Source organism: Panulirus ornatus, chromosome 17 (assembly GCF_036320965.1).
Source record: "Panulirus ornatus isolate Po-2019 chromosome 17, ASM3632096v1, whole genome shotgun sequence".
Classification (NCBI taxonomy): domain Eukaryota; kingdom Metazoa; phylum Arthropoda; class Malacostraca; order Decapoda; family Palinuridae; genus Panulirus; species Panulirus ornatus.
Genome location: NC_092240.1, coordinates 39,952,083 through 39,975,292, shown reverse-complemented (window position 1 = coordinate 39,975,292; position 23,210 = coordinate 39,952,083). Strand labels below are relative to the sequence as shown.

Below are 23,210 nucleotides of genomic sequence, written 5' to 3'. Positions count from 1 at the left end.
TATGTTTGCAGACGATTCACTTATGAGGGAAGTGAAAACTGAAGAGGATTGCATGAGCTTAGGCGTGGATCTTAACAAACTGAGATCTGGTCTGATGAAGTTCAACCTCATTAGATGTAAACAAATTACGATGGGACATTGAAAGAATCACTCACTATTAATATCATCTCCCACTAAATTAGCTGCACAGCGACTTAGGAGTTGAAATGAGCTGCAGAGGTAATTAGGAGTTGACATCGTTCCTATCCTGTCGCCAGAGTCCCACATTAGGAAAACATTAGAAAGGTCAAGCAGTCTGATGAGATCTTACACAAGGCCAAAGTTAAATATGATGCTCACGTTTGTTCACCCGTACCTAAAGAGTCACAAGGAACTAACAGAGGGTCTAGAGGTGGGCAACGTTGATGGTATTACAAAAAAAGAAAGCTAAATCATTGGTAAAGGTACAGTCCTGAGAATTTCCCGAACGAGGAGTGGGAGCTGACCTGGTCACAACTATGTTTATAAACCAGATTTATGACGCAGACATTAGATAGTTCATCGAGAGATGTAGAGCTTGAGTAACCAGACGACAAAACATGAAATTAAACAAGAATCTTGTTGGTACGGCTGCCAGTAAGTACATTGTACAGTATCAGTATGGATGAAAGGAGATAAGGCACTATGAGTGTATGCAAAGTAATGTTTAAGAGATGGGGTCCTAAGAGTGTAGAATTCCTGTTACAGTAGAGGAAAGTAGTTATTCACACGCACGCACACAAACACACAGAGAGGACTTCGAAAGACATGTAGATATATATCAGACAAAGGACATAACATAATGTTAAGTAAAATACTTCTCAAAAAGGATTTAGTTCTTTAGTGTAAGAGTGGTGGATGAACGCAATAGAATTACTGAGGACATGGTTGATGTAGACTGCATACATAAATCAAAGATGATGTATGACAGTAGAGAATATGCAAGAGATGAGGCACCCCGATTGCAAAACTCCCTTTCTGTAATCACAAATAGGAAATTACACACACACACACACACACACACACACACACACACACATACACACACACACACACACTCTATTTACAGAAAATTTAATGTAACATGTTTTCATGTTTCCCAGCTTCCATATTAGGACAACACAGCGAATAGAGAAAAAAAGATAGCTTTGGAAATAGCTGTTCAGCTTCCTCTTAGGTTCAGGACCATCGTCGTATACATCAGGGGTTCCTAATACCTCCCATACCATCGACCATCGAAGCTCCTCAGAGACTTAAGATCTCCTCTTTCTAGACTCTTACCTTTCTCTTTTTATTTTCTACTTTCTTTATAGCTATTCCTTTCTCTTTCCTCCCCACTATCACCAGATTCTATTTCTGATTCTCTCTCTCTCTCTCTCTCTCTCTCTCTCCTGGGGTACACACCTGGCCTACAACTTACCTGCCATTCATAAGCTGGGGGAGAAAAGTGTCCGTCTTACTCACGATGTGTTTTGGTTGGCTCTCAGCGGCCTGCCAAGTATGTTGGGGCTTGTTTGGGGTGGGTGAGGTAGGGGTGCCCCTGGCAGCTCCGCAGGTCTACGGGCTTCGCCAATACTATTTCAAATTCGCTATTTATAATCCTCTTGGACATGGTACAAAGACTGAGGCAACCTATTTTGATGTCAAGGTAATTTCTACCAACTTTTTAGAATATTATTCGAGGTGTAAGAGGATATATTTTGCCTACTCCTAATGATGAATTGGAAACCAGAGCGTTAATCTCTGTGGTGCTGTAAATAATTGTTGAAACATTACTGGTATATTTATAAATTCATGTGATTCCCCGATGTTTATTTGTCCTCGTAATACCAGAGTCTTCAGATTTTCGCTCGCGTCCATACGTCTGGTGCCATCTGTTGGCAAGAAGACCAACCACTCCCGCGGATTAGTTCTCGTGAAGCCCACGAGGCGTCACTGCCGTCGCGTTTCCCTGACCAAGAAAAGTCAATATCTGCGCAAGGGCTTCACAACGAGTGGAGTTCCCTTGGCGAGTGGAGGTGCGTACCTCGTCCGTGGCGTCCGGGATACTTTGCTTGGGATTTTGGAAGATGCCGATGTGTTTCCGAGGTTGAGCCAGCGGGGATATGTAAGGCTTCGACCTCCAGTGTGAGCTGACAGCGAGCTATGGACAGTCTCGCCTGCCAGCCATGAGATCGCGTGCGGCTCGACGTGTCTCGCTGTGGCTGTGGAGCGCCGCAGCAGTCCTCGCTCTGTGGGCACCGCGGTAAGTGGCGGCGGTAGACTAAGATCTGTGGTTATAGTGGTGCGGTGGATGTGTGGTGTTCAAACTGTGAGGAGGACGACGGTGGTGGTGGTGGTGGTGACCCACCTGGCTAACACTGACACGCTCCAGAGGCTATTTAGGGCGGCCCTGGCTGGTGGGTGCTGGTGTTGGTGCCGCTGCTGCTGGCGCTGCTGGTGGTGGTGGTGGCGGGCTGGGGGGGGTGAGGGGAGGCCGCCCCTCCTCACCCGATACCTCGACACGCTTGGGCGAAAAAGGGTGTAAAAGCGGACGAGTTTATTGAGGACATGAATCTTGTTTTACGGCACCTTCACTTGGTTCTTGTAAATACTATTTATTATCAACTTTGTGTTTTGAGAGGCAGGTGGTCCCGGCCTGAAAAGAAGACCAAAGTCGTTTTCTTTTATCGAATATGAGTTTCATGCAGCTGGACAGACAGACAGACAGACAGACAGACAGAGGAAGTCTGGCGAGGTAGGGATGATTCAGTGTGAATTGGTTTACCTTCGTTGTCATGTAATGTAGACAGAGTTTCCATAAGGCATCAGTATGAATCAGTAGATCATACATGAAGAAAGGAACACAGAAATGTGAGAGAGAGAGAGAGAGAGAGAGAGAGAGAGAGAGAGAGAGAGAGAGAGAGAGAGAGAGAGAGAGCTCACAGAATCTTCCCCTCTAGTGATTTTCATGCAAGTTACATCTAACAAAGAAACATGGTATTGATCTCGCGAAAGGAGTTCTAAAACACACCTCACTTTGAAATATTCTCAGTCCATAAATGTTCGCTATGAGACGAGACCCACACCAGAAATATAGAGAGGGAATAACAAACGCAGTATCATTTCTCAACTCGCGCCAAAATACACATCTGAAATCATTTTTCCTCTCCTTCTTTTCCTCGCCAAGCGCAAGTAATCAGCAGCAGGCCGCGTGGCCTGTTTGAGAGGAGATGCCGGAGAAGATACGGAACAATTAGTCTTTAGGCGAAGGAATAAAGAAGAAACGAAGTGTGGCGGTGGTGCATGGGAGAAGGAAGAGGCTCAGAGACTGAGTCTGGCACACAACAGCATGTCAGGGGAAGTAACTCATACAACGGCGGAGTGGAGACATTTCTCCAGCACAGTGAAGTAGGTATTGAGGAGAAGAGGAAGAGTGGTTTGGCGGGGGCTTAGCTCAGCAGCATTCGTTAAACGATCGGGATAATACATATCAGTTGCCGTTCCTCCATCCTCCTCCTCATACACACACACACACACACACACACACACAGACGAAGACTCTCCTCCTGTACTGTTACTACCTACCTTGTTTGAATGTCTCTGCATCGTTCCTCTTGCGGTGTGTCTCTAGCCTGTTTAACCTTGTGTGTCTCTCTCTTCCCTTCATCTGTGTCCCAGCTGTGTCTATTCCCCCACCCTGACCACTTCTCCACTCTTACATTAGTGTGTCTATCGCCTTACCTTGACCGATACTTCATCCTTACAGAAGTGTGTCTATCCTCTCATCCTTACTACTGCTCTACTTTACAGCAGTGTGTCTATCCTCTCCTCCATACTTCTGCTCCACCCTTACAGTAGTGTGTCTATCTTCTCCCCCTGACCACTACTTCATCCTTAGAGTAGTGTATCTATCATCTGACCTGACCACTGCTCCACCCTTACAGTAGTGTATCTATCCTCTTACCCTAACCACTGCTCCATCCTTAGAAAAGTGTGTCTCTCCTCTCAACCTGACCACTTCTCCACACTTACAGTAGTATGTCTATCCCTCAACCTGGTGACCGCTCCACCATTCAAGTAGTTGTGTCTATCCTCTCATCCTGACCACTGATCCACCCTTACAGTATTGTGTCTATCCTCTGACCACGAACACTGCTCCACCTTTTAAGTAGTGTGTCTATCCTCTAACCCTGACTATTGTTCCACCCTTACAATAATGTGTCTATCCTTTGACACTGACCACTGTTCCACCCTCCAAGTAGTGTCTTCTGTCCCCTCACCCTGACCATTACTCCACCCTTACAGTAGTTTTTCTATCCTCTCACCCTGACCACTGTTCCACCCTTACTGTAGTGTATCTATTCTCTTACCCTAACCATTGCCCCATCCTTAGAGAAGTGTGTCTATCCTCTCACCCTGACCAATTCTCAACGCTTACAGTAGTGTGTTTATCCTTTCACCCTAACCACTGCTACACCCTTACTATAGTGTGTCTATCCTCTCACCCTGACCACTTCTCTACGCTTACAGAAGTGTGTCTATCCACTCACCCTTACCACTGTTCCACTCTTGCAGTAGTGTGTCTATCCTCTCACCCTGACCACTACTCCACCCTTAATGCAGTGTGTCTGTCCTCTGACCATGACCTTTGCTCCACCCTTACAGTTGTGTGTATATCTTCTTACCCTCACCTCTGGTACACCCTTACAAAAGTGCGACTATCCTCTCGCCCTAACCACTGGTCCACCCTTACAGTAGTGTGTCTATCCTCTAAACCTGACCACTGCTCCACCTTTACAATAGTGTGTCTATCCTCTGACCCTGACTATTGTTCCACCTTTACAATTGTGTGTCTATCCTCTGACCCTGACCACTGTTCCACCCTTACAGTAGTATATTGATCCTCTCACTCTGACCACTTACCCATCCTTACAGTAATGTGTCTATTCTCTCACTTTGACCACTGCTCCATCCTTGCAGTAGTATGTCTATCCTCTCACCCTGGCCACTGCTCCACTCTTTCAGTAGTATGTCTATCCACTGCTACACCCTTACAGTCATGTGTCTATCATCCCACCCTAACCACTGCTCCACCAATAGTGTGTCTATCCTCTGACCCTAACACTTTCCACTCTTACAGTCTTGTGTCTATCCTCTCACCCTGACCATTGCTCCACCCTTACAGTAGCGTGTCTGTCATCTCACCCTGACCACTTCACCACCCTTACAGTAGTGTATCTATCCTATGACCCTCAACACTGCTCCATTCTTACCATAGTGTGTGTATCCGCTCACCCTGACCACTGCTTCAACCTTACCGTAGTGTGTCTATCCTCTCACCCTGACCAGTGCACCACCCTTACAGTAGTGTATCTAACCTCTGCACCTAACCACTTCTCCACCCTTTGTCTATCCTCTCACCCTGACCACTGCTTAACCCTTACAGTAGTGTATCTAACCTCTGCACCTAACCACTGCTCCACCGTTTGTCTATCCTCTCACCCTGACCACTGCTCCACCCTTACAGTAGTGTGTCTATCCTCTAACCATGACCAATACCCTATTCACACCCAGGCCTCCCTTCCACCCTCCTCTGCCATTCGTCCCCTGAGAGTAAAGTCTATTAAGGCCGTGAGTCAGAGAGGCCAAGCCTTCCCTCCCGCTCCTCTCATCCCCCTTCATTCAGCCTTTCATGTACGTCTCTGATATTCCCTGACCTCTTTGTGGTTGTATTTATAGAGCCAGGGCTCTGTTTTTTCTCCATTATTCCCTCTGGCTGTGGCCTTAACTTACCTCCGTGTTTTCCTCTGATGTTGTCTCTGTCGCCGTGGCGTTGAGCGGCTCGTTGAAAAGCCTTACTGTTGTCGTGGATATGCTAATTTTCTCTCAAGATCTTCGGGTAAACAGATGCAAGGCTGTGAGCTGGGCAATGTAAACAAATCATTTCTAGTCAATTAAATCCCGATTGCGAGTCAGCTGGGGAATGTTGGCTCACACGGACGCTCACAGCCAGCGCCCCGTCACGCCACAAACACGACGACACGTTGCTGTTTCCCCTCCTCTGTTTACTGAACCATCCGACGAGGATTTCCTTTCCTTTCACCAGAACAGTTTTGAATTTCTAACAGCTTAGGGTACATTGTTTTGGTGTTGTTATCGAGATATGGACCCCATGCACCCCGCCGGGCGTAAGATATCGCAAGATAACGGCGTTCCTGAGACCCTCACGCTTCCCTTGATATCCTGTGGGACTTCATACAAAAATTGGCGTAGAATCTTTTCTAAATATTACATCATACACACCATACAGACTAACAGGAAGTCATCTTAAGATGAGCAAAACTGATGTGATTCTAAGGTTTAGAGGATCGGCTGGCATATTGAAGGGATGATCTTGGATACCACTACTCTCACTTATAGGCTGCAGCACTTACTGGGTCACCTAGAGGATTGATCTAACACCTTTATACTAACAAGAAGCGTTTCCCCGAGGGGAAAATGCAGCCAAGAGGGACTTCAGCAGAGAGCCGGTTACCGTCCTCTGAACAGGTGTCATGCAGCAAACAACATCTTGTGAGTCTTCACCTCAAAAGAAGAAAAGTTGCTCTGTCTTTGCGTCACAGGATAGACAATAAGAATTCTTATCCAGTGGGACTTCAAGATTGTTTTCGTGTCAATCTAGTGTCACAAGTGAGACACAAACGTGACCAGCTACGTTATATACTGTTACTAGTAACTAAAATGTAACAAGCTACGTCAGCTACTGTCACGTGTTCGACACTAATATATCAACGTACGTCACCTACTGTTACAATTATGACAAATGTAACAAGTTACATTGCTACTGTCATATGACAGACACTAATACAACAAGCAACGTCAGCTACTGTCATAAGCATGACACAAAATCAACAAATTACCTCGAATACCTTCAAAATCAAAACACAAATGCGACACTATTCCGTTAGCTAACGTCACGTGCAAAACAAAATGTAACAAGCTACTTTAGCTACCGTCACAAATATGACGCAATTATAACAAGCTACATCAGCTACTGGCAGATGTATGAAACAGACGCAATACGCTAAGTCAGTTAGCGGCACAGGCGAGACCCAGATGTAACAAAGAGACGTCAGTGAAAGTCACGAAGATGACACAAATGTAACAAGTTACGTCACGCCGTCAAAATATGATAAATGTAACAAGCTACTTCAGAAACCGTTACAAGTCAGACACAAACGTAACAAGCTGACCCAGCTACAAGTATGTGCTGACCCAGCACAAGTAAGACGAATGCAACAAACTACGCCGACTGCTGTCACAGGTTAGACATCAGTGCAACAAGCCACGTCAGGTATCGTCACAAGTAAGACACAAAGTTAACAAGCTATGTCAGCGACAATCACAAGTATAACACGAATGCAACAAGCTAAGTCAACTAGTGTCATAAGTGAGACACTGAAGCAATAAGCTGCGATATCTACTCCCACAAGTGTATAAGTAACGTCAGCTGGGCTCATAAACTCCTTTTTAAACTTTTTTCCAACCAGGGAAAATGACCGAGGTACAACGACAGGAACTGCAGTGCCGGACGTACGATATCTTGATGGGGCTGTGTGAGGTACAACGGCAGCAACTACAGTGGCGGGTGCACGATATATTAATAGGGTTGCCTGAAGTACAACGACAGCACCTGCAGTGCCGGGCTTGCGATATATCAATAGAGTTGCCTGAATTACAAAGACAGCAACTGTAGTGCTGGACGTGCGATATATCGATAGGGTTGCCTGAAATACAACGACAGCAACTGCAGTGCTGGGTGTACGATACATTAACGGGGTTGCCTGAGGTGTAATGACAGCAACTGACGCGCGATATATATTCACCAGGATCAGGATCACTTGAATTATTCTGGTTAATATAAAACCGAAAAAAGCTAGGACTGGATCTGGGCACTCACTGGAGTACTAACTATCGTACTGGAACAGTCCTCGAGAAATTGTTTAAGGTCACCCATCACCCAATGCTGATCAGCCTGTTACGTAAAATGCTTGTAGAAATTCCAGTTAGCAACAGTATGATGGTAGTTTTCGTTGTAATGATAATGGCATTAGTTGCAGAAGCACAATAGGTAGTAGTGTTTTTAGTAGTATCATTAGTAGCACAAGAAGTAGTATTAGTAATGGTAATAAAAGTAGTAATAGTAGTAGAAACAGCAAAGGTTTAAGTAGTGACAGTAGCAGAAATAGCAAAAGTAAAAGTAACATTAAAATTGGTTGTATTCTTTGTATTCTTTCATACGACAGTAAGAGTTCTCCAGCAGCGGCTTGTAGTATTTCTGATACTCAATTCTGACAGCTTATGTTTTTCCTCCATCTAATAGTAGCAATAATTAGAAGTGATGGTAGCATTGATAGCACTAATGTTAGTAGTAATAGTAGCAGCAGCAATAGTCGTAATAGCAACAGTCGTGCTAGAGGTGAGACTAATGACAGTAGTAATACAGCAATGTATAATATTCACAACTCTTCACATAAATAACAACTCAGTAACAAAGGTACATAAACATATGTTCAGTGCTACAGCTCTTCTACTGAATTTTCCTTCTTGAGAACATAAGATACAAATACGTAATTGATTATCATTCTTCAAATTCGTCCCCCATGAAATCTGATATTGATCTGATACATTCTTTGATTATAACGTACATAATAGGTCAACATACATCTGCTTTTCTTCAATCTTTAGCGAATAAATTGATTTACATTAGTGGTCTTGGTATTCCACTTAATAATGAGATATATCACTAATATATATATATATATATATATATATATATATATATATATATATATACATATATATATATATATATATATATATATATATATGATTATCATATTATCATTACGCTTAACCGCCATCTCCCGCGTTGGCGAGGAAGCGCAAGGGAACAAACGAGGAATGACCCAACCCATCCACATACATATGGATATACAAAACGCCCACAAACGCACAAATACATACATATACATACACAGACTATTTATATTATATATCATACTTTGTCGCTTTCTCCTTCGTTAACTAGGTAGCTCAAGGAAACAGCCGAAAGAATGGCCCAACCCACCCACATACACATGTATATACATACACGTCCACACACTCACATATACATACCTATACATTTCAACGTAGACATATATATACACACATACAGACATAGTCATATATACACATATACATAATTCATACTTGCTGCCTTTATTCATTCCCATTGCCACCCCACCACACATGAAATGACAACCTCCTCCCCCCGCACGCGCGCGAGGTAGCTCTAGGAAAAGACACCAAAGGCCACATTTGTTCACACTCAGTCTCTAGCTGTCATGTATAACGCACCGAAACCACATCTGCCTTTCCACATCCAGGCCCCACAGAACTTTCCATTGTTTACCCCAGACGCTTCACATGCACTGGTTCAATCCATTGACAGCACGTCGACCACGGTATAACACATCGTTCCAATTCACTCTATTCCTTGCACGCCTTTCACCCTCCTGCATGTTCATGCTCAGATCACTCAGAATCTTTTTCACTCCATCTTTCCACCTCCAATTTGGTCTCCCACTTCTCCTCGTTCCCTCCACCTCTGACACATATATCCTCTTTGTCAATCTTTCCTCGCTCATTCTCTCTATGTGACAAAACCATTTCAAAATACCCTCTTCTGCTCTCTCAACCGCACTCTCTCTCTTACCACATATCTTTCTTACCCTTTCATTACTTACTCGATCAAACCACCTCACACCACATATTGTCCTCAAACATCTCATTTCCAGCATATCCATCCCCCTCCGCACAACCCTATCTACAGCCCACGTCTCGCAGCCATATAACAGTGTTGGAACCACTATTCCTTCGAACATACCCATTTTTGCTTTCCGAGATAATGATCTCGTCTTCCACACATTCTTCAAGGCCCCCAGAATTTTCGCCCCCTCCACCACCCTGTGACTCACTTCCGCTTCCATGGTTCCATCCGCTACCAAATCCACTCCCAGATATCTAAAAACACTTCACTTCCTCCACTTTTTCTCCATTCAAACTTACTTCCAAGTTGACTTGTCCCTCAACCATACTGTACCTAATAACCTTGATCTTATTCACATTCATTCTCAGTTTCGTCTTTCACACACTTTACCAAACTCAGTCACCAGCTTCTGCAGTTTCTCACCCAAATTAATCACCAGCGCTGATTCATCAGCAAACAACAAATGACTCACTTCCCAAACCCTCTCATCCACAACAGACTGCATACTTGCCCCTCTCTCCAAAACTGTTGCTTTCACTTCCCTAACAACCCCATCCATAAACAAATTAAACAACCATGGAGACATCACGCACCCCTGCCGCAAACCGACATTCACTGAGAAACAATCACTTTCCTCGCTTCCTATTCCTACACATGCCTTACATCCTCGATAAAAACTATTCACTGCTTCTAGCAACTTGCCTCCCACACCATATACTCTTAATACTTTCCACAGAGCATCTCTATCAACTCTATCATATGCCTTCTCCAGATCCATAATTGCTACATACAAATCCACTTGTATTTCTAAGTATTTCTCACATACATTCTTCAAAGCAAACACCTGATCCACACATCCTCTACCACTTTTGAAACCACACTGCTCTTCCCCAATCTGATGCTCTGTACATGCCTTCACCCACTCAGTCAGTACACTCCTATATAATTTCCTAGGAATACTCAACAAACTTATACCTCTGTAATTTGAACACTCACCTTTGTCCCCTTTGCCTTTGTACAATGGCACTATGCATGCATTCCGCCAATCCTCAAGCACTTCACCATAAGCTATACATACATTGAATATCCTCACCAACCAGTCAACAACACAGTCACCCCCTCTTTTAATAAATTCCACTGCCACACCATCCAAACCCGCTGCCTTGCCGGCTTTCATTTTCCGCAAAGCTTTCACTACCTCTTCTCTGTTTACCAAATCATTCTCCTTGACCCTATCACTTCACACACCACCTCGACCAAAACACCCTATATCTGCCACTCTATCATCTAACACATTCAACAAACCTTCAAAATACTCACATCATCTCCTCACATCAACACTACGTGTTATTACCTCCCCATTAGCCCCCGTCTCCGAGATTCCCATTTGTTCTCTAATCTTACACACTTTATTTACCTACTTCCAAAACATATTTTTATCCTCTCACCCCAACTCTCATTTGCCCTCTTTTTCACCTTTTGCACCTTTCTCTTGACCTCCTGCTTCTTTCTTTCATAAATCTCCCAGCCATTTGCACTATTTCCCTGCAAAAATCGTCCAAATGCCTCTCTCTTCTCTTTCACTAATAATCTTACTTCTTCATCCCACCACTCACTACCCTTTCTTATCTGCCCTCCTCCCACGCTTCTCATGCCACAAGCATCTTTTGGGTAAGCAATCACTGCTTCCCTAGATACATCCCATTCCTTCCCCACTCCCCTTATGTCCTTTGCTCTCACCTTTTTCCATTCTGCATTCAGCCTCTCCTGGTACTTCCTCACACAAGTCTCCTTCCCAAGCTCACTTACTCTCACCACTCTCTTCACCCCAACATTCTCTCTTCTTTTCTGAAAACCTCTACAAATCTTCACCTTCGCCTCCACAAGATAACGATCGGACATCCTTCCAGTTGCACCTCTCAGCATATTAACATCATTTAACTCGTAATCAAGTAAAGCTCTCTGGCCATTTTTCCTACTTACATACGTATACTTATGTCATATCTCTCTTTTTAAACCAGGTATTCCCAATCACCAGTCCCTCTTCAGTACACAAATCTACAGGCTCTTCACCATTTCCATTTACAACAATAAACACCCCATGTACACCAAATATTCCCTCAACTGCCACATTACTCACCTTTGCATTCAAATCACCCATCACTATATCCAGGTCTTGTGCATCAAAACTGCTAACACACTCAATCAGCTGCTCGTCAAACACTTGCCTCTCATGATCTTTCTTCTCATGCCCAGGTGCATAGGCACCAATAATCACCCATCTCTCTCCATCCACTTTCAGTTTTACCAATATCAATCTAGAGTTTACTTTCTTACACTCTATGACATACTCCCACAACTACTGTTTCAGGAATAATGCTACTCCTTCCTTTGCTCTTGTCCTCTCACCAACCCTTGACTATACTCCCAAAACATTCCCAAACCACTCTTTCCCTCTACCCTTGAGCTTCGTTTCACTGAGCCAAAACATCCAGGTTCCTTTCCTCAAACATACTACCTAGCTATCCTTATATATATATATATATTTTTTTTTTTTTTTTTTTTTTTTGCTTTGTCGCTGTCTCCCGCGTTTGCGAGGTAGCACAAGGAAACAGACGAAAGAAATGGCCCAACCCACCCCGATACACATGTATATACATACGTCCACACACGCAAATATACATACCTACACAGCTTTCCATGGTTTACCCCAGACGCTTCACATGCCTTGATTCAATCCACTGACAGCACGTCAACCCCGGTATACCACATCGCTCCAATTCACTCTATTCCTTGCCCTCCTTTCACCCTCCTGCATGTTCAGGCCCCGATCACACAAAATCTTTTTCACTCCATCTTTCCACCTCCAATTTGGTCTCCCTCTTCTTCTCGTTCCCTCCACCTCCGACACATATATCCTCTTGGTCAATCTTTCCTCACTCATTCTCTCCATGTGCCCAAACCATTTCAAAACACCCTCTTCTGCTCTCTCAACCACGCTCTTCTTATTTCCACACATCTCTCTTACCATTACGTTACTTACTCGATCAAACCAAACTCACACCACACATTGTCCTCAAACATCTCATTTCCAGCACATCCATCCTCCTGCGCACAACTCTATCCATAGCCCACGCCTCGCAACCATACAACATTGTTGGAACCACTATTCCTTCAAACATACCCATTTTGCTTTCCGAGATAATGATCTCGACTTCCACACATTCTTCAAGGCTCTCAGGATTATCGCCCCCTCCCCCACCCTATGATCCACTTCCGCTTCCATGGTTCCATCCGCTGGCAGATCCACTCCCAGATATCTAAAACACTTCACTTCCTCCAGTTTTTCTCCATTCAAACTTACCTCCCAATTGACTTGACCCTCAACCCTACTGTACCTAATTACCTTGCTCTTATTCACATTTACTCTTAACTTTCTTCTTTCACACACTTTACCAAACTCAGTCACCAGCTTCTGCAGTTTCTCACATGAATCAGCCACCAACGCTGTATCATCAGCGAACAACAACTGACTCACTTCCCAAGCTCTCTCATCCCCAACAGACTTCATACTTGCCCCTCTTTCCAAAACTCTTGCATTCACCTCCTTAACAACCCCATCCATAAACAAATTAAACAACCATGGAGACATCACACACCCCTGCCGCAAACCTACATTCACTGAGAACCAATCACTTTCCTCTCTTCCTACACGTAAACATGCCTTACATCCTCGATAAAAACTTTTCACTGCTTCTAACAACTTGCCTCCCACAACATATATTCTTAATACCTTCCACAGAGCATCTCTATCAACTCTATCATATGCCTTCTCCAGATCCATAAATGCTACATACAAATCCATTTGCTTTTCTACGTATTTCTCACATACATTCTTCAAAGCAAATACCTGATCCACACATCCTCTACCACTTCTGAAACCACACTGCTCTTCCCCAATCTGATGCTCTGTACATGCCTTCACCCTCTCAATCAATACCCTCCCATATAATTTACCAGGAATACTCAACAAACTTATACCTCTGTAATTTGAGCACTCACCCTTATCCCCATTGCCTTTGTACAATGGCACTATGCACGCATTCCGCCAATCCTCAGGCACCTCACCATGAGTCATACATACATTAAATAACCTTACCAACCAGTCAACAATACAGTCACCCCCTTTTTTTAATAAATTCCACTGCAATACCATCCAAACCTGCTGCCTTGCCGGCTTTCATCTTCCGCAAAGCTTTTACTACCTCTTCTCTGTTTACCAAATCATTTTCCCTAACCCTCTCACTTTGCACACCACCTCGACCAAAACACCCTATATCTGCCACTCTATCATCAAACACATTCAACAAACCTTCAAAATACTCACTCCATCTCCTTCTCACATCACCACTACTTGTTATCACCTCCCCATTTGCGCCCTTCACTGAAGTTCCCATTTGCTCCCTTGTCTTACGCACTTTATTTACCTCCTTCCAGAACATCTTTTCATTCTCCCTAAAATTTAATGATACTCTCTCACCCCAACTCTCATTTGCCCTTTTTTTCACCTCTTGCACCTTTCTCTTGACCTCCTGTCTCTTTCTTTTATACGTCTCCCACTCAATTGCATTTTTTCCCTGCAAAAATCGTCCAAATGCATCTCTCTTCTCTTTCACTAATACTCTTACTTCTTCATCCCACCACTCACTACCCTTTCTAATCAACCCACCTCCCACTCTTCTCATGCCACAAGCATCTTTTGCGCAATCCATCACTGATTCCCTAAATACATCCCATTCCTCCCCCACTCCCCTTACTTCCATTGTTCTCACCTTTTTCCATATATATATTTATATATATATATTTTTTTTCATACTATTCGCCATTTCCCGCATTAGCGAGGTAGCGTTAAGAACAGAGGACTGGACCTTTGAGGGAATATCCTCACCTGGCCCCCTTCTCTGTTCCTTCTTTGGAAAATTAAAAAAAAAATGAGAGGGGAGGATTTCCAGCCCCCCGCTCCCTTCCCTTTTGGTCGCCTTCTACGACACGCAGGGAATACGTGGGAAGTATTCTTTCTCCCCTATCCCCAGGGATAATATATATACATATATATATATATATATATATATATATATATATATATATATATATATATATATATATTATCCCTGGGGATAGGGGATTAAGAATACTTCCCACGTATTCCCTGCGTGTCGTAGAAGGCGACTAAAAGGGGAGGGAGCGGGGGGCTGGAAATCCTCCCCTCTCGTTTTTTTTTTAATTTTCCAAGGGAAGGAACAGAGGGGGCCAGGTGAGGATATTCCAAAAAAGGCCCAGTCCTCTGTTCTTGGCGCTACCTCGCTAACGCGGGAAATGGCGAATGGCTTGAAAGAAAGAATATATATATATATATATATATATATATATATATATATATATATATATATATATATATATATATATATATGTATATATATATATATATATATATATATATATATATATATATATATATATATATATATATATATATATATATATTCTATATTCATTGAAATTAATCGCTGTCTCCCGGGTTAGCGAGGTAGCGCAAGGAAACAGTCGAAGAATGTCCAAAACCCACCCACATACACATGTATATACATATACGCCCGCACACGCATATATATATACCTATTCATTTTAATGTATACATACATATACATGCATAGACATATACATATATACACATACACATATTCATACTTGCTGCCTTCATCCTTTTTCGCCGCCACCCCGCCACGCATGAAATGGCATCTCCTCACCCCCACCCCCTGCGAGATAGCACTAGGAAAAGACTACACAGGCTACACACGTTCACACTCTGTCTCTAGCTGTCATGTGTAATGCACCGAAACCACAGCTCCCATTCCATATCCAGGCACCACAGACCTTTCCATGGTCTACCCCTGACACTTCACATTCCCTGGTTCAATCCATTGACAGCACTTCGACCACGGCATACCACATCGTTCCAATTCACTCTATTCCTTGCGCGCCTTTCACCCTCATGTATATTCAGGCCCTGGTCGCTCAAAATCATTTTCAATCCATCTTTCCACCTCCACTTTGGTCTCCCACTTCTCCTCGTTCCCTCCACCTCTGACACATACACCCTCTTTGTCAATCTTTCCTCACTCATTCTCTCCATGTGACCAAACTATTTCAATACACCCTCTTCTGCTCTCTCAACCACACTGTTTTTATTACCACACATCTCTCTTACTCTTTCATTACTTACTTGATCAAACCACCTCACACTACATATTGTCTTCTAATATTTCATTTCCAACACATCCACCCTCCTCCGCACAACCCTATGCCTCGCAACCGCATAACCGCTATTCCTTCAAACATACCCATTTTTGCTCTCCGAGATAACGTTCTGGCCTTCCATACATTTTTCAACGCAGAGCCTTCGCCCCCTCCCCCACACTGTGAGTCACTGCCACATCCATGGTTTCATCCGCTGCTAAATCCACTCCCAGATACCTATAGCACTTCAATTCCTCCAGTTTTCCTCCATTCAAACTTACCTCCCAATTAACTTGTCCTTCAACCTTACTGAACCTAATAACCTTGCTCTGATTCACATTTACTCTCAGCATTCTTCTTTCACACACTTTACCAAACTCAGTCATTAACTCATGCAGTTTCTCATCCGAATCAGCCACTTTCATCCACACCAGACTGCATACTTACCCTTCTATCCAAAACTCTTCCATTCACCTCCCTAACTACCCCATCCATAAACAAATTAAACAACCATGGAGACATCACGCACCCCTGCCGCATACCGACATTCACCAGGAACCAATCACTTTCCTCTCTTCCTACTCGTGCACATGCCTTACATCCTTGGTGAAAACTGTTCACTTCTTGTAGCAACTTACCTCCCACAGAATATACTTCTAACAACTTACGCAAAGCATCTCTATCAACCCTATCATATGCCTTTTCCAATTCCAGATGATATATATATATATATATATATATATATATATATATATATATATATATATATATATATATATATATATATATATATATATATATATATAATATATATATATATATATATATATATATATATATATATATATATATATATATATATATATATAAATATATACATATATATATTTCCTCTCTTCCTACTTGTGCAATTGCCTTCCATCCTTGGTAAAAACTGTTCACTGCTTATAGCAACTTACCTCCCACAGCATATACTTCTAACACCTTACGCAAAGCGTCTCTATCAACCTATCATATGCCTTTTCCAGTTCCAGATAATATATATATATATATATATATATATATATATATATATATATATATATATATATATATATATTCGCCATTTCTCGCTTTAGCGACGTAGCGTTAAGAACAAAGGACTAAGCCTTCGAGGGCATGTCCTCACTTGGGCCCCTTCGCTCCCTCCCCTTTTAGTCGCCTTCTCTGACGCGCAAGGAATACGTGGGAAGTATTCTTTCTCCCCTATCCCTAGTGATAGTATGTATATGTATATATATGTATATATATATATATATATATATATATATATATATATATATATATATATAGAGAGAGAGAGAGAGAGAGAGAGAGAGAGAGAGAGAGAGAGAGAGAGAGAGAGAGAGAGACCTTCGTGTTGCTTTTGGTGACTGCCGGTGACCGTGGCGCATTCCCGAGCCGCCCAGGGTAAGGGCATAGGTTTAAGTTCTTGTTGGTGCAGTCGGTCCACAGTCATCGCAACCATTCATCCTCAAGGCCGTACCGTAGTGCCTGGAGGCCCCACATTTGGGCGCAGACACTTAAGAATCATTTAGGGTATTACATTACCGCAGTCTGGCTTTCACGGTAGTTTTGATGCCATTAAAGGATACTTTTGAGAAGCCTTTTGGATTACACTTGCTTCACTGTTCTCATTCAGAATACGCGACCCAGTGGCCTCAAATCCCACTGAAGGTACCTCTGTATCAAAGGCAGGATCCAAGGGTACCAAGACATGGCATTAGAGGCTAATATAGGCCGTCTTTCAAAATGATTTAAAACGTTTTTTAGAGGCATTTTTCATCGTGCAGCGCCGGGTACCACATCTATATCAACTTAATGTTATTGAACGTAAGAGATGACCTGATCAACAACACCTCATTATATTGTTTAGTCAAGACACATGAAGCTAAACAATCCAGCAAAACCGAACACAAGTTCAGTAGGATAAGCAACATATATCAAAATGGCAAATAAAATCTCTCACCTTTTTGTTAGCGCCAACTCCGAATTATTCATCCTTCATAGTGTAGATCTAGTCATGAAACTAAGATCCTTTGAAACTAACACTAACACTATGCAGTTATGGTATCAACTCCCTGTTATGATGCCTCTATCTTCCGTCAAAGAGCTAGGCTGTAGAATCCTCTGTCTTTCCTTCTTCATATAACCTTTCTTTAAGTTCTTCAATTTCTACATTTTTTGTCCCTTGCTTTTTCCTCCTTCCCGAGATGGCCTTGCTGGGGGCATGTTTTGCCCGTGCCATGTCCTTCGCTATATATATGTACATGAAAAAGATGATGTCCCCAAGAGTGACGTATAGAACTTTCACCAGAGAATATTGTTTCAAATTTTGATGAAGTCACATGAGTAATATTGTAATATGATTAAACTGTTTGTAGACTGTCCGTCTTTCTCTTTTGAATGGTAAATACAAGCTGAAGGGCATGTGAAGCGTCCTGGGTAAACCATGAAAGGTCTCTTCGGCCTTGATGTGGATAGGGAGTTGTGGTTTCGGTGAATTACACGTGACAGCTAAAGAATGGATGTGTGAATATGACCTTTCTTCATCTGTTCCTGACGCTGTCTCGCTAACGTGGGATACGGCGGAACAAGTATAAAGGAAAGGATTGAACATCACTGAAAGAAGAAAATGATGGCTATAGGTAATTCCTTATTTCATGTGTATGCCAATCTGAGCGTGGATGTTGTTAAACTAATTTTTTTTCAGTTCAACCGAAACTGAGTTGTTTGAGATAAGGTTGATTACCTTGTTTCAGTCTTTAACGTTCACTGTAACAATGAAAGAAATCTTGTCTTTATGGATGGATCTCAAGGTGATTAGAACACATGATGAGTTTAAAACTAAAGTGTATTAAAAGCCCTGTAGTCTCCGATATATGATCATTTCTGTTGTAATCACCTCAGTAATGTTCAGAAGAATGTATCCACTGCTATGCACCCACGAGCTCATAATATCGTAGACCCTGTGTTGTTGGATCGTGTGAGGAGAATTTTATTACAAATAAATCATAAGAAGCAGGACCTTGTGATGACCATAAACTGATATTATCAGAATATTGGAAAGCTCATATAGTTGTGTATCACACAAGGGGAACAATAGACTCATCACGCTGGTTTTACCATGCCATGAAGGTCTTATTCCTATTGTTTCAACTCTCAAGGAACTTAATGCTTCAGTAGCTTTCCAATATAGCAAGATGAATAAAAATTAATTTGTCTAACATAGATCTCCGAAAATGATAGGTAGAATTTGCTTTTATGTTTGCTAGGACGGCACGCGTAACTCATTACCCCAAGCAAAGCTATCTCATCAGCGCCATATATATATATATATATATATATATATATATATATATATATCATCAGTTGTTGTTCGCTGATGATACAGCGCTGGTGGCTGATTCATGTGAGAAACTGCAGAAGCTAGTGACTGAGTTTGGTAAAGTGTGTGAAAGAAGAAAGTTAAGAGTAAATGTGAATAAGAGCAAGGTTATTAGGTACAGTAGGGTTGAGGGTCGTCAATTGGGAGGTGAGTTTGAATGGAGAAAAACTGGAGGAAGTGAAGTGTTTTAGATATCTGGGAGTGGATCTGGCAGCGGATGGAACCATGGAAGCGGAAGTGGATCATAGGGTGGGGGAGGGGGCGAAAATTCTGGGAGCCTTGAAGAATGTGTAGAAGTCGAGAACATTATCTCGGAAAGCAAAAATGGGTATGTTTGAAGGAATAGTGGTTCCAACAATGTTGTATGGTTGCGAGGCGTGGGCTATGGATAGAGTTGTGCGCAGGAGGATGGATGTGCTGGAAATGAGATGTTTGAGGACAATGTGTGGTGTGAGGTGGTTTGATCGAGTAAGTAACGTAAGGGTAAGAGAGATGTGTGGAAATAAAAAGAGCGTGGTTGAGAGAGCAGAAGAGGGTGTTTTGAAATGGTTTGGGCACATGGAGAGAATGAGTGAGGAAAGATTGACCAAGAGGATATATGTGTCGGAGGTGGAGGGAATGAGGAGAAGAGGGAGACCAAATTGGAGGTGGAAAGATGGAGTGAAAAAGATTTTGTGTGATCGGGGCCTGAACATGCAGGAGGGTGAAAGGAGGGCAAGGAATAGAGTGAATTGGAGCGATGTGGTATACCGGGGTTGACGTGCTGTCAGTGGATTGAATCGGGGCATGTGAAGCGTCTGGGGTAAACCATGGAAAGCTGTGTAGGTATGTATATTTGCGTGTGTGGACGTATGTATATACATGTGTATGGGGGTATCCCTGGGGATAGGGGAGAAAGAATACTTCCCACGTATTCCCTGCGTGTCGTAGAAGGCGACTAAAAGGGGAGGGAGCGGGGGGCTGGAAATCCTCCCCTCTCATTTTTTTTTTTTTTTTTTCTTTTTTTTCCAAAAGAAGGAACAGAGAATTGGGCCAGGTGAGGGTATTCCCTCAAGGCCCAGTCCTCTGTTCTTAACGCTACCTCGCTAATGCGGGAAATGGCGAATAGTTTGAAAGAAAAAAAAAAAAAATATATATATATATATATATATATATTATCCCTGGGGATAGGGGAGAAAGAATACTTCCCACGTATTCCCTCCCATTTTCTTTTTTTTTCCAAAAGAAGGAACAGAGAAGGGGGCCATGTGAGGATATTCCCTCAAAGGCCCAGTCCTCTGTTCTTAACGCTACCTCGCTAATGTGGGAAATGGCGAATAGTATGAAAAAAAAATATATATATACATATATTGTGTGTGTGTGTGTGTGTGTGTGTGTGTGTGTGTCTGTGTATATGTGAGCCCTTCAGCGTCGGCCAATTTAGTGACCAACCCTGAGAGGATAAAATACAGTAAGAAATACGTAACTTCGTAAGGAAACATAACGTCAAATGCAGGTCAACAAAGTAGTGCATCAAGCCACTTTTATGCACCATATACAATGGGTTAACTCTTCTAGCATTAAAAGAAAATGTGTCTTTGAAAGAAACGTTGTGGTGTCATTTTTCATATCACGTATCTATGGTAAAAACGTTAATATAAGTTATGGGCATTTTAGACTTCATCAACTGATCACTGACGTGAAAGGGACGAAGCCAGGTCAGATCAGGTCAAAACGAAGGCCTTTATATAATCCCTGTATAAAGAATGTATGATTTGCTCCGGCAGTTTCAAATCTGCGCTATAGTTAACAGCGTTGAAAGTCTGGGCGTTGCACATTTATGTCATCCACTGAATCTATCAATTTTTTTCTTCTGTTTCCTCACATGTAGAGGCAGACGTTAACAATGTTACACAGAGCAATTCTTGATACCTCTACTTACTGTCTGTTATAGTTGGAAAGGATCACAATTTTGCGCATGATCAAGATATTCCTATGAGTCCACGGGGAAAAATGAAACACGAAAAGTTCCCAAGTGCACTTTCGTGTAATAATCACATCATCAGGGGAGAAACAAGAGAGAAATATAACAGTCAGTTGATATACATCAAAGAGACGAAGCTAGGACGTCATTTGGTAAACATGTGATTGTCACATGTTTACCAAATGGCGTCCTAGCTTCGTATCTTCGATGTATATGAACTGACTGTTATATTTCTCTCTTGTGTCTCTCCTGATGATGTGATTATTACACGAAAGTGCACTTGGGAACTTTTCGTGTTTCATTTTTCCCCGTGGACTCATAGGAAGATTAATCAGTGTGTACTGCCAGTTAGATTAACTAGTGATTTCTGATAGATTAGCCAGCGTTTGTTGGTAGTCAAATTAACCATTGTTTTCTGGTCGTTAGATTTATCACTGTTTTCTGCCAGTTAGATCAACCAGTGTTTGCTGTTGAACAAATAAATCAATGCTAACTGACAGTTAAATTAACAGTTTGTTCATCGCCCATTGGTTTAACCAGTCTTTACTGCGTTAGGTTAAACAGTTTTTACTGCCTACTAGATTAACCAGTGTTCACTATCTGTTATATCAACCATTGTTTACAGCGCAATACATTACTACCCATAAGATTAACCAGAGTTCACTACTGTCCATGAGGTGATACATATATATATATATATATATATATATATATATATATATATATATATATGTGTGTGTGTGTGTGTCTGTAAGTATATTCGTTTGAAAATCATATTTTTCTACATGTTTACTCTAGTTATATGTAAATTACCGTATTAGAAGTAGATCATTTTACTCCTTCTGAGCGAATACAACGCCAACTTTAAAAGCTCTCTGGGCGAAGGAAAAGGACCAATTGCAATATCGTTTAATTAACAAAGGCAATATTTCCTTTTCTGCGTGGGCATTGCTAGGAGGGAGAAAAAAATCCTGACGTAAAACATGAATATATTTTTTTGTAACTTCAATAAATCATTTGGTAATGACTCATTTATATAACTTGTTGCAGAAATTGCAGAGGAAATGTGAGACTCAGTAAAAGTGGGAGAACGTGGAGTGGGTACAATTTGCAGTCAAGTTAATTGCTATACTCCGGCCATGGTGCTATATATATAGACGCTTTCAATGATCTCATCAAATACAGTATGATATGTATAAACACACACACACACACACACACACACACATATATATATATATATATATATATATATATATATATATATATATATATATATATATATATATATATATATATATATATATATATATATATATATATATATATATATATATATATATATATATTTCTTTTTCTTAGTTTTCCAAAAGAAGGAACAGAGAAGAGGTCCAGGTGAGGATATTCCCTCAAAGGCCCAGTCCTCTGTTCTTGACGCTACCTCGCTATCGCGGGAAATGGCGAATAGTATGAAAAAAAAAAAAAAAAAATATATAAACATGTATATATATATATATATATATATATATATATATATATATATATATATGTATACATATATATATATATATATATATATATATATATATATACATATATACATATATACATATATATATCTGTATATCACATAATGCCCGCCGAGAACAGGGTTCGAACCCGGAACCTTTTGTTTGGTAGTTGGAAACGCTAACCGCTCGGCTACGACC

General features: G+C 41.8%; 1 protein-coding gene across 2 annotated transcripts in view; it reads left to right on the top strand.

Annotated features, from left to right (window-relative positions):
• Positions 1 to 2,005: 2,005 nt before the first annotated feature.
• Lcch3 (Ligand-gated chloride channel homolog 3) overlaps positions 2,006 to 23,210 on the top strand; it is a 435,919-nt gene continuing 414,714 nt past the window's right edge. For both annotated transcript variants that reach the window (XM_071672256.1, XM_071672255.1), the window contains exon 1: positions 2,006 to 2,263. In XM_071672256.1, the coding sequence (XP_071528357.1) occupies positions 2,187 to 2,263 (77 nt within the window). In that variant the 5' untranslated portion in view covers positions 2,006 to 2,186. The remainder of the gene's footprint in view (positions 2,264 to 23,210) is intronic.